The sequence below is a fragment of the Thalassophryne amazonica genome, chromosome 14 (assembly GCF_902500255.1).
Source record: "Thalassophryne amazonica chromosome 14, fThaAma1.1, whole genome shotgun sequence".
Lineage (NCBI taxonomy): Eukaryota > Metazoa > Chordata > Actinopteri > Batrachoidiformes > Batrachoididae > Thalassophryne > Thalassophryne amazonica.
The window spans coordinates 17788921-17802675 of record NC_047116.1 but is presented as its reverse complement, the minus strand read 5'-3'; the positions used below and the strand labels follow the sequence as shown (position 1 = coordinate 17802675).

The following is a 13755-nucleotide window of genomic DNA, read 5'->3' as shown; positions in this document are numbered from 1 at the left end:
TCAAGTGATGGCTTTTTAAGTAATGGTTTAATTACTGCCACCTTAAAAGCCTGTGGTACATAGCCAACTAACAAAGATAGATTGATCATATTTAAGATCGAAGCATTAAATAATGGTAGGGCTTCCTTGAGCAGCCTGGTAGGAATGGGGTCTAATAAACATGTTGATGGTTTGGATGAAGTAACTAATGAAAATAACTCAGACAGAACAATCAGAGAGAAAGAGTCTAACCAAATACCGGCATCACTGAAAGCAGCCAAAGATAACGATACGTCTTTGGGATGGTTATGAGTAATTTTTTCTCTAATAGTTAAAATTTTGTTAGCAAAGAAAGTCATGAAGTCATTACTAGTTAAAGTTAATAGAATACTCCGCTCAATAGAGCTCTGACTCTTTGTCAGCCTGGCTACAGTGCTGAAAAGAAACCTGGGGTTGTTCTTATTTTCTTCAATTAGTGATGAGTAGAAAGATGTCCTAGCTTTACGGAGGGCTTTTTTTATAGAGCAACAGACTCTTTTTCCAGGCTAAATGAAGATCTTCTAAATTAGTGAGACGCCATTTCCTCTCCAACTTACGGGTTATCTGCTTTAAGCTACTCCGTGGTATAACTCACAAACCACCAAACCATTATTGTAACACGAAAAGACTGATAAAATCCATTTTTGTGTAAACACCCCTTTAAATACCCTTTTATTATTAAGATACAGAATTAAAGCAGACTTATCAGGTGCTAACAGCTTCTCCATGTGTTTGATCTTCAAGGCTTCATCAACAATAACAATTTATTCTAGTGGCCGACCTAAGGAAGTCCTGCCTGTAATGTAGCTCAAATGATGGTCGTTCTGGACCAGCTGGTTACGCTGCCATTTCTGACCTCCAGCGTGCCGAATGTATATTGATGCTGGAGGATTTATACCATAGAGCTGCCTTAGTTCTAGAAAGTACCAGTGGAGTGGTGGTTAAAAGTCGTTTTCCCAACACCAAGAATCAGTGGTAATGATTCCGAATGGCTCGGCCGATGAGAAGGAAGAGAAGGCCGGCCAGGAGGCAGAAGAAGATGCCAACAGGAGCAAACATGAAGGACAAACCGTAGTGGAGCAACAGCTGGAAGTTGGGACAGAGGACAGAGCGCTGGTGGTCAATGTAGAGATCCACCACGCCCAGAACCTGCAGCCACAGCACGTACATCACCACCACGCATAGCACGAAGAATCCTGGTGCACAACAACACAAATATTTACTCCTTCTTTATCTCCAGCCAACATTACAGTGGCAAATTAATCATCATTCTGAAGTCTCACCAGCTGCAACAAAGAGGACGCCGCCTGTTTTATACAAACAGTGGCTGGAAAACGGAGCGGCGCAGATAATGATGAACCCGCCGAGAACTACGGCGACCATGCCGATGAGCATGAAGATGCTCCAGAAGCCTCTGTAGACTGGACAGTGGAGTGATATTTTAAAAAACAGGCAGAAGACCAGAAAAATGACGGTGTACAGAAACAGTAAAAGGGACGGACGCTTACTTATAGCAGATTCGTACTCGGTGGCGTTGTGGGTCTGGGGAGACACCGGGAATGGGAAGAGGTAGGAGTGTACGCACACCTTTGCGTCAGGCTGATTAGCTAGAAAGAAAGAATAAATAGAAGAAGCAAGAAATACAGAAATGAAACAAGGTATCCAGATAATTGCGGCACTTGATCATTTTTTCAGCTTCATTTGGCGTCATCACGTGACATCATTAATGTCAGAGGTCATGTCTGTTGGTTCCAGGAGAGCAGGTGCCTATGCAGAAAACGTACTCCAGTGTTTCATCTCCAACCTGAAATATGGTCATTAATGTATTTCATTTGGACAACTCGTGTTTAATGCATATTTACTGTAGTAGCAGAGCATAGTTTGAGTTTGGCGTCTAGGTTGGGACATCGTCACTCCCTGCAAATGGTTGCTTGTGATATTAGACACTGACACATTTTGCTGTTGGAGCTCGCAGGTTGATATGAGGGTGGAGGCGGGGCTGAGCAACCGCTGTGACGTGGATACAGCAGTGGCAGAATTTGACAGGCAGAGAGGGAACTGGGTAATTTGCATCTTAAATGACCCGCCCAATTTGGAGGGAGTGTTTAGTGAATAATGTAGAGAGACTGTGTTTTCATAGGAAGTATGTAGTAATTATGTGGAGTGAAGCATGTCACTGTGTTGGTATTGTCTGCCTGAACAAACTCACAGGCTTGGACCATTTCAGACAATGACCTCTGATTTGGCCTTGACCATAGATATATGACCTTGACATGACCTATGTTGCGAAAAGATTCTCTGCATTTTGAAGCTTTCACTATGGAGAATAGACAATGACGTCCAAAGTGACAGTGCCCTTTGACATGACCTGTGTATATTTTTCCGCAACTCAATGTGCAGGGGTGGTGGCCAAGTGGTTAATGCGCTTGCTTTCAGTTCAGAAGGCTCGGGGTTCAAATCCCACCCCTGCCACATTTCTCCATGTAATGTGGAGTTGCGTCAGGAAGGGCATCCGGCGTAAAACCTGTGCCAGTTCAACATGCAGATCCACCTTGGATTTGCTGTGGCGACCCCGAGTGCAAACAAGGGAGCAGCCGAAGGGACTTACTTACTTTTTTACAGTGGTTCACAATGTGTAGGCCACGGCCCCTTTGTGAGCTGCAAAGGCACTGAAGCTGGACCAGAAGAGGTCATTAAAATATATATTTTTTAAAGGTTTTTTTTTTCAATTTTGTAATACAGTTTATACATGCAGATCCGAGATGGATCTGCATGTTGACATTCCTGAGTGAAAAAGGGAGAAGCTGAAGAAACTTAGTTGTCAGAAGTAGTAAAACAAAGCCATGGAATATAACTTTTTAACTTCTTCATTTATTGGATCTTGTTTAACCTGGTGTATATTGTACAAATAATGAATGTTTATGAGTTTAATGGTATGAATATTTCCAGCTTTCACCGAATTAAATATTCATACCCTTGAAAGAATGCAAAAACATTAATTATTTGTTTTATATAACAGTTAAAATAGCTCGTCATTTGATATTTTATTAATTTATAAACAACAGAAAATGTGTGCACGTGCATGTGTATGCGCATGCACGTGTGTGTGTGTGTGTGTGTGTGTGTGTGTGTGTGTGTGTGTGTGTGTGTGTGTGTGTGTGTGTGCAGAGTGCAATGGTACCAAACGTATGGAACTAAATTTGCACTCTAAATGCAATGCAACACAAATGGGACAAATAATCCATGTCATGTGACACAAAGCACCAATCAATTGACAAGGATCCACTCAGCTGTTATATAAATGGAAATAATTCATCTTAGTTTTATGCGTCGATCAAAATTGTGATTCCAGATATTATGTTCTTTTATGTTCTTAAATTTGAAAATGGCTGTTCTAATATATTTGTAAACTACTGTGAAATTCAAGAGATTGCTCATTTGTTGACCTTATTTTCAATAATGGACTACCAGCACAAAATCATCTGACTGAGCACCAGAACAACATCATGTAGTTGTGCACTCTGTACACTGTCACATGCAACAGTTTCTGTCACTATGGGATTATGAAAAAAATAAAATAAATAGCCGCAAGTCTGAAATGACAAATTACTTTTTTCCTCCTTCTTTTGCACAATCATGTTGCTTCCTTGTGATTCCAAGAAAGTACAACAACAAAACAGTTTGTTACCTTCAACAATCATCTACTTTATTTAAAAAAAAAAAAATGAATTGGAGCATTTCATGTTTTAACAGGCCTATAAGGGGATGATATTAGACACCAATTTTAAATTAGGAAATATATATATATATATATATATATATATATATATATATATATATACACACATATACATACATACATACAAGTGGTTAATGCACTTGGTTTCAGTGCGGAAGGTTCCCGGTTCGAATCCCACCCCTATCACATTTCTCCCTGTAATATGGAGTTGCGTCAGGAAGGGCATCCGGCATAAACATTTGTGCCAATTCAACATGCAGATCCACCTTGTATTTGCTGTGACGACCCCGAGTACAAAACAAGGGAGCAGCCGAAGGGACTTACTATATGAAGGTCACAACACTAACACTGTGACATTTCTTACTATTATGCACTGATAAAGATACTCAGGAATACTTATAAGATTTACCCATTTAAATTGCAGAGAGGATTTTTTTTTCCATCTGTTTGAATTGCAGCTTTAACCTAAACTAATACATTTAATTTAAGGCACATTTATCAGTTAAACTGGTTCATATGAATGTGACAGAAGTAAGATTTATTCATTATAGATATTGTAAAATAAACAGGGTAACAGGATAGTTTCTACACTCATGGACCGAGAGAGTTATGGGTTTTTGAAAAAGTTCAACATGACACCCAACTATATTTAACCATATAAAGTGTACTTCAACATATTTTACATATATGTTTTTTTGTTTTGTTTATTTTCCTGAGCTGTGTGTTTTATGCACATGAGGTGATAAACCTGCACCAACCATCTCACTTACTGAACCAGAGTTTCCACAGAAGATCGTCATCATCTGAGTTTTCGCCGAAGGAGCACCTCCAGAAGAAACCCTCGTGGTAATAAATGGTATTACTCATGTTGCCTTGCACCACCACGTCTCCGTCCTGCAGGAAACAACAATGGCTCACTGCTAGACTCTGTCAGCTCATTCCCATTTCAACTTCCTCTCATCATTATAACACCAGAGGAAAAATACACCTAAAGGGTTAAAGTAGGAAGTTAAAAAGTACTAGTTTTAGTGTGGCAGGTAAGGGTCCACAGATTTGGAATGACCTGAGTGAGAATACTCAAAAGTCCCCGTCTTTGCATATTTTCAAAAAGAAACTTAGAGTTACTAGCAAAATATAATTAAAACTCGACCAGCTGACGTCTTCTTTATGTCTATTGAAAAACCCATAGGCTGATATGTCTGAATTTATTACACTGATGTGTCATAATACTTTTAATATTTGTCATTTAAGAAATGTGAACATTATTGTCTTAGTCTGTTGTAGATATTTTAACAGAGTAGGTTAGTTATGATAGGTAAAAGTAGGTTTAGATTTGTAATTATTGTACATTTGCTGTATTTAAATATTAATGGGCCCCGCTCATAAGCTATGGACTGCTTTAAGGGTGTCCCAATTACAAAATGTATTTATTAATCTGTATGAAACTGTATGGAATGTTTTAATGTATTCTTTGAATTTTGTAATAAACCAAACTAACTAACTAACTAACTAACTAACTAACTAAATGGACATTTTACATGCAGAGATATGGTGCAGGAATGGCTTTGGAAGCACAGTTGAGCTACAGAGATTATCAGAGGGCGAGCTGAGGAAGCACCTCCTACTTCCCGCAGGTTTGGATTGGTGTCGAGCGAGCGTGCGGAGTCATGGAATTTCAGGTCACTTATCACTGACGCGTTATGTTATATCTGTCACTGTTTTTGCCTGAGAGCAAAAAAGCAACATCAAATTATACAGTAGTGTTCAGAATAATAGTAGTGCTATGTGACTAAAAAGATTAATCCAGGTTTTGAGTATATTTCTTATTGTTACATGGGAAACAAGGTACCAGTAGATTCAGTAGATTCTCACAAATCCAGCAAGACCAAGCATTCATGATATGCACACTCTTAAGGCTATGAAATTGGGCTATTAGTAAAAAAAAAAAGTAGAAAAGGGGGTGTTCACAATAATAATAGTGTGGCATTCAGTCAGTGAATCCTCAGTTTTGTGGAACAAACAGGTGTGAATCAGGTGTCCCCTATTTAAGGATGAAACCAGCACCTGTTGAACATGCTTTTCTCTTTGAAAGCCTGAGGAAAATGGGACGTTCAAGACATTGTTCAGAAGAGCAGCGTAGTTTGAATAAAAAGTTGATTGGAGATGGGAAAACTAATACGCAGGTGCAACAAATTATAGGCTGTTCATCTACAATGATCTCCAATGCTTTAAAATGGACAAAAAAAAAAAAAAAAAACAGAGACGTGTGGAAGAAAATCGAAAACAACCATCAAAATGGATAGAAGAATAACCAGAATGGCAAAGGCTCACCCACTGATCAGCTCCAGGATGATCATAGACAGTCTGGAGTTACCTGTAAGTGCTGTGACAGTTAGAAGACGCCTGTGTGAAGCTAATTTATTTGCAAGAATCCCCCGCAAAGTCCCTCTGTTAAATAAAAGACATGCAGAAGAGGTTACAATTGGCCAAAGAACACATCAACTGGCCTAAAGAGAAATGGAGGAATATTTTGTGGACTGATGAGAGTAAAATTGTTCTTTTTGGGTCCAAGGGCCGCAGACAGTTTGTGAGACGACCCCCAAACTCTGAATTCAAGCCACAGTTCACAGTGAAGACAGTGAAGCATGGTGGTGCAAGCATCATGATATGGGCATGTTTCTCCTACTATGGTGTTGGGTCTATATATCGCATACCAGGTATCATGGATCAGTTTGGATATGTCAAAATACTTGAAGAGGTCATGTTGCCTTATGCTGAAGAGGACATGCCCTTGAAATGGGTGTTTCAACAAGACAATGACCCCAAGCACACTAGTAAACAAGCAAAATCTTGGTTCCAAACCAACAAAATTAATGCCTCACAGATGTGAAGAAATCATGAAAAACTGTGGTTATACAACTAAATAGTAGTTTAGTGATTCACAGGATTGCTAAAAAAGCAGTTTGAACATAATAGTTTTGAGTTTGTAGCATCAACAGCAGATGCTACTATTATTGTGAACACCCCTTTTCTACTTTTTGTACTAATAGCCCAATTTCATAGCCTTAAGAGTGTGCATATCATGAATGCTTGGTCTTGTCGGATTTGTGAGAATCTACTGAATCTACTGGTACCTTGTTTCCCATGTAACAATAAGAAATATACTCAAAACCTGGATTAATTGTTTTAGTCACATAGCACTACTATTGTTCTGAACACTACTGTACATAAGATACTTCTGCCATTTGTTTTCTAAGAGATGAGAGAAAGATGTTAAAACGGTAGGTTTGTAACCAGAGGATCCGCAGATTGATTCCCCGTCACATGGGAAAATCTCTAATGTCCCTTGGACAAGGTTCTTAATCCCTAAACTGCTCCTGGTGTGCAGTTAAGCACCTGACATGCGAGTGTGTGTGAATATGATGCATCGCTGTAAAGCATCTTCAGCTGATGACAAGACGCAGCCCATTCAAATGTGCACACTATGAAACATTTTGCAAAGTTCACACCCACTTATGGTATTTTATGACTTACCTTTTAAACCTGAGGTAATTTTAAAGAATTATTCTAAAAGTTCAGATTGATTAGAGTGAAAAGAAATCATGTATATTGAGAGCATGATGGGACTGCAGCAGGGTTTGATATGGAAGAGAAAAAGAAAGTTATGGGTTTGAATCCAGTCTGTAGCGTGTGCAGACTGCACGCATGCTTTGGTTCTCTCTGGCTTCCTGCCACAGTCCAAAGACATGCAGGATGCTGAATATAAATTACCTCTAGTTATGATGGTATGCCACAAATGTCACACTCAAGCAGAGCCCGAGTATTAAAGATCCACCTCACAGATCAAAAAACAACTACGTAATTTGAAAAATTCCAATGACTCTGTGTTTTTATCCACTGCAATACTCATTTTCCGTGCAGTCATTGGTGTGACAGAGCCATAAAACCCAACCAATAAAAAAGGTTTTCCCTCTTTATCTCATTCCACTGTGAATGCCAAAGTGCTCCTCACTCTCTTCTTGCATTCCCTGACGTTGCAGCTGTTCCATCACTCTCTTAATTTTATAATAATGTGCAAAACATTTCTTCTGAACCTTTGTTCACATATAGAATTTAACAGTTATTTCCAGTAAAATTTGAAGTTAATTATTTTTTTATTATTATTAGTCAATTCAATTTATTTTACAGCAACAAATGGGCACCAAATCACAACACAGGTCACCTCAAGTTGCTTCTCACAAGTAAGATGTAACCTTCCCCAACCCCTGAGCAAGCACAATGACAAAAGTGGGGCGGAAAAACTCCTTCAGGCATTTTTTTCATTATAGAAAGAAACCTAAAGCAGAGCAGACTCAGCGGAGTGACCATCTGTTTTGGTCATACTAACAAAAACTAAATAAAACACAACAAAAAATATTATTATGTCCGCCAAGGATGTAATAAAATCATCTGCATTTATTTATTTGTCTGTTAGCAGGATTAGGTCTAAACTACTGCACGGATTTTGACTAAATTTTCAACACAGATAGATATTAGATCACGGAAAACTCTGTTAAATTTTGGAGGTGATCCGGATTCAGATTTTGGATCAAGATTACACTTCACATAAGCTTTGAAGCATTACATAAAAAAAAAAACCCTACTTCACATATTCTCACCAAATCTTCATCACAGACAGATATTAGATCACGGAAAACTCCATTAAATTTTGGAGGTGATCCAGATTCAGATTCTGGATCAAGATTTCACTTCATATAGGCTTTGAAGGATTAGATTAAAAAAAAAGTACTTCATGTATTCTCACCAAATTTTCATCACAGATAGATATTAGATCACGGAAAACTCCATTAAATTTTGGAGGTGATCCAGATTCAGATTTTGGATCAAGATTTCACTTCATATAGGCTTTGAAGGATTAGATTTAAAAAAAAAAGTACTTCATGTATTCTCACCAAATTTTCATCACAGATAGATATTAGATCACGGAAAACTCCGTTAAATTTTGGAGGTGATCCAGATTCAGATTCTGGATCAAGATTTCACTTCATATAGGCTTTGAAGGATTACGCAAAAAAAAAAAAAAACTACTTCACGTATTCTCATCAAATTTTCATCACAGATAGATATTAGGCCACAGAAGACTCCACTGAATTTTGGAGGTGATCTGGATCCAGATTGGGGAAGGTCAGAAATCTCGGGTTGCTCTTATTATTAAATTTGGTGCAAATAAAAACTAAAGAAATCTGTGTAGTGATTGTACCCAGCTGTATATGAGTCTTAAGTGTATCTCCTAGTGTGCACTGGGATTGGCTCCATTCGCCCCACAACCCTAAATGCAACCAATAAGAATGTAGAGATGTGTATATTCTATGCAGTGCCACTTTGATTTTATTGTGCACATTTCATGTTTAGATTCCAGGATCAGTTGCTGCTGTGATAAACTGGTTACAGTATGTTCCACTCGGTGATATTTAATACACCATCATACCACAGCGCCCACTATCAAATACTCTCAATCACTACATAACCTCACACTCACTCCAACAGACGGTTTCACGTCTGTTTGATCTGCGGGTCTTCTCCTGAAACAATTATTAAACGATGGCAGTTTCCAAAATAAAAGAAGCAACTTGAATTTTATTTTGAAGACGCTCAAAAAAATGACTTATTGATTAACTCAATTCAATTTTGTACATGATTTCCATCCAGTATATGTGGCCCCAACTCAAGACAACCCAGTATTCATGTAATCAAACCAGAGGATCCTCGGTTCAAATCCCCATCAGACTGGAAAATCACTAAAGGACCTTTGGGCAAAGTTCTTCACCCCCAAGTTGCTCACCATGTGCAGCCGAGTGCCTCGCATGGCAGCACCCTAGCATTGCTGTGTGAATAAATTAAGTTGAGGCATCACTGTAAAGCGCTTTGATCATCAAAACATTATATAAATCTATTTACCATCTCTTTGCACCTCTTTGACAATAATTATCTTTGAGTTGTGGACAAAACAAGATTTAGCAACACAGACTAAAAAAAAAAGAAAGAAAGAAAAAAAAAAAACCTGTGACTGACATTTTTCTCTATTTTATTAACCAAACAATTGATTCATCCAGAAAATAATGAACTGGTTTACAGCGGTTGCAGCCTTATGAAATATTTAATATTATTTTCTATGTTGTTTTGTGCCTCATGAAAAGGCAAAGCTCTGTGCAAAATCTTAATATTTTGTCCTCATATATGCTTTTATTAGTTTTTAGCTATTTATTTCCATTATATGTTGGAATTTTTTATAACAAGATAATACACGGTTGAACATTATTAGTAGAATTTATACTTGTGACTTTATGAGAAATTAATCAAAAGGATTAATCCACAAATCAGAAAATAATCATTAGATTAATAGAGTAAATAATCAGCAGACTAATTAATTTCAAATATGAGCGTTAGTTGAGTCGCTCTAGTCTGCAGACTTGACAGTGACTTTGTCCCAGCTCTGTTCACAGCTGTACTTCAGTAGTTTAATACATACTTAAAGGGACAATTGTTCATGGTCCAAATGTAACACCCCCCCCCCCCCCACCACCACCACTCCCCATTTGCTTTCAGGCTGATGGCACAGAAAACACAAACACAATAGGTCAGCAACTAACATTTGCTCGAACAGCTGTTAACAGCGTGACCTTTATTTCCATATCTTCTGAGCCTCTGTGACGCTCGCTCACCTCTATTATGACACCGCCCGGGCCAACAGATCCATCTGGTTTTGGGCTACAAGACTCCGAGGCCAGGAGCCAATAGTCTGTTCCAAATGAAAGCAGGATAAAAACAGCTCCCAGCGCTCCGAAGAGCCCTGCAAAAAACAGCGCCACACGCAGCTTCATGGTCCACAGCTGGCTAGGACGTGGGTCCCTGGATAGATACACACACTCAGAATGACTTTCTTCACCAACTACAGCATGTGACCAGTGCAGGCAGACACACACACACACTCTTCTGTAGTATATCCACCCAGTCCACTTGGGTCTGGACTCCTGTCCCTCTGTGTTATGGAAGGACAGAAGTTGGGCACATGACTCGTGTGGACCTTACTGGGGTCTGCGCCCTTCCCACCCCCACCCCCTCAGGTTATTATTGGGGTCTTACTAAAGTGCGGCTGCTTTGACCCGTCCATTTCACTGTGGGCCAGTCTGAGGGGAGAAGATACACGTAAAAATAGACAGCGGCAACTGGATACCAACAGCCCACGCAGGAATGTCCGAGCATGTGGGATGGAAAGGACAGACGTGTCTCTACAACATCAAATGAAAAGCTTCTTTTCCTTCAGGACAACACAAACACAAACAGATGATGTGTCGTGGTGGTCTGTGGGGTATCTGAAATTACATTTTTAAATAGGTATAATCCAAGGAGAGACTGATAGTTATCTTGATGCAGAGCTCTTCATGGAGCTCTGCTGGAGGTTCTAATGTGCTTCTACCAGACACAGCGATTTTACGGAAAAAAAAAAATCGTCAGGAACTTCAAATAAATGAATGTATGCGTAATAGGACTAAGTGTTACATATCCCGTAATGATCATGGGGATTTCCTCTTAGGTAGGTTGGGGGTGTCCTTCTGGGTGGTAAGTGGTTTATCTCCACATCATCAGTTGTGCACCCCGGGGTCATTGGGTGTTTCAGCCTTTATCACAGTACACCCTCGCCCGAGGAAGGCCCACCACAGGCTGATCAAACCTGGGTGTGTGTCATACTGGAGGTTCCATGCGTGGCCCATAGTGTCTCCTTTCTCTTCAGCCATAATCAACGGCTGCTTCTTACGGCAGCAGCTGAGAGTTCCTTGATGGTTTTCCGCTGAGCCTGCCCTCTGACTCCAACCTCCTTCAGTAATCTTGTGGTGGAACTACGAAGCCTCTGCAGCCCACCTCCACTGGGCACAAGAACACTTTCCAGCCCTGGTTCTCTGCATCAGCTGCCAGATTTGCATATTGCAGACTTTTTCTTTTGAATTAATGAAATTAATTGTAGTTTGTTCTTATACCAACACATGGTTTACAAATGCAGCCTTTAAAGTGTGAAAAACTGAAAAAATTACAAAAATTACATTTCATGTTGTAACCCCCTCACTCCACGAACCTGAAGCCAATGTTGACCCAATCTGTTTCTGGCGATAGCTGCCACTCTGGGATAGCTAGCATACATTTTTGTGTATATTGTCTAGTCCCCTTAAGTGGTACCAGAAACCTGCTTGCAACTACCTGTACAGATCAATACAGTGGAAATGGCCAGACCTTAGTTTGGGTTCCATCAGGTATTCTTGACCTTAACTGACAGGTGATCTCTTGAACTTGGAAGACTTTTGTGGTTACACGGCCTTTTGACACTGCTGATTTCTACGGCTATATAGTGTCTATGAATGTACCATTTACTGTATTTTATGTGAACTGGATGTCAGGTCAGGGAGCGTGCACTGCAAACTGCTGTCCTAGTTGGTAACCATGCAAATAGACTACTTCTTCACCCACCCACCCACCCCCCAAGAGCAGCCAGGTGGCACATGGGTGTCAGGATTCTCTTGTGAAAAGACACCCTGTTGTTACCTTTAAGTTACTGGTTGGGGTCCAGGACTCACGATCATGCAGTCAGACAGGAAGCACTTGTAGGAGCCTTTGTTCTCCTGCAAAGCTCTTGGCAACACTAAACGTCTCTGTCCATGGAACCTCATGACTCCATAAACTATTCTCAGGCATCCTTCAACCTCAAAAGCTGCACTCCCAAAGAGATGAAAATCAATGCTGACAAATGAACCACTCAACAAGTTTGACACTTTCACCACAGATAACACTCCTTATGACCGAGTCCACAAAGTCACTGAAAGTCTGGATGTTAGTCTTAATCCAGACTCCGCTCAAGCGCTGCAATCAGGATGTCCCTTAAGCCACAAACATCACAACATCGAGGTCGACGAACTTTTTCTCACTGACATAAGCATACAGATTGGATGCTTTTTCTAGAGACACTAATATTTCTATTTCATTTACAGGCTTGTTTGGTTTCCTGTCTAACTATGGATCAGCTTGTCGGATGAACTCGTCAGATTTACAGTCCCCACAAGCATTTTTTTTTCTCCACTGTAACCCATTATAGCCACAGCTGATAAACTGTGGTCATTTGACATCATACCCAGTAATATTACTGCTCCCTGCCAGGATGAATAAATTGTAAAGTAGGGACAAAGGGTTTGATGTAAATTAGGATTGGAACTAGACTCACCCTTGGATTATCCTCAATAGATCCTATAGTGAGAGCAGACCACATTTACTGGCCTCAGCTGCAAGGCCCCATGATGCTTATTTTCAAGTCAGGAACATGTGTGTGTGTGTTAATGCAAGTACATATCTGGGCTCATTTGTATCTGTGTAATTTTATGGTTTACATACCAGAATTTGATAAAGGGTTTGCTTCAACATGTCAGTGGGGTAGATTAATGAATGAATTTGTTTATGTCTATTAGCAGTTTATGTGATTCTTCTGTTTGAATGCTTTACTAACTGAGTACCATAATAAACTCTGTTATACAGATTCAGTCGTCAAAACTCTAATCACCATTTTGGAAAAATGAAGAGAAGTAGAACTGGATTTCCATTGAAGCACTTTTACTGAAGTATCCAAGAAGAAAAACCAGCGACCAGGCTAACAGAAAGTTTGGGTTGATGACAAAGGACAAACTAAAAAACAAACAAAACCAGAAAACAGGCAAAAAAAAAAAAAAAAAAAAAAAAAAAAAAAAAAAATGAAGGGGCGGAGGACAAGTGCACAGGAAAATCTGGCAAACTAGCTTGTGTGAAAGTTTTGCCTCCTCAAATCTGAACATTTGATCCTTTATCAGAGTTAACAGGTGCTACTTTTTGCTTTACCAGACAAACTGGTTTTGCTTTTAATTATTCACGTGTGAATTAAGATTTGTGCTAAAGACCTCTAAACCATTAGTAAAATGATTGAA

General features: G+C 39.5%; 1 protein-coding gene across 1 annotated transcript; it reads right to left on the bottom strand.

Moving 5' to 3' along the window:
* Positions 1 to 639: 639 nt before the first annotated feature.
* On the bottom strand, positions 640 to 10850 carry tmem182a (transmembrane protein 182a). The gene is made up of 5 exons (XM_034186428.1): positions 10480 to 10850; positions 4528 to 4651; positions 1527 to 1625; positions 1302 to 1439; positions 640 to 1214 (listed from the first exon to the last, which is right to left on the bottom strand). The coding sequence occupies exons 1-5, from the start codon at positions 10636 to 10638 to the stop codon at positions 988 to 990; spliced, it is 747 nt and encodes a 248-aa protein (XP_034042319.1). The 5' UTR covers positions 10639 to 10850; the 3' UTR covers positions 640 to 987.
* Positions 10851 to 13755: the final 2905 nt, after the last annotated feature.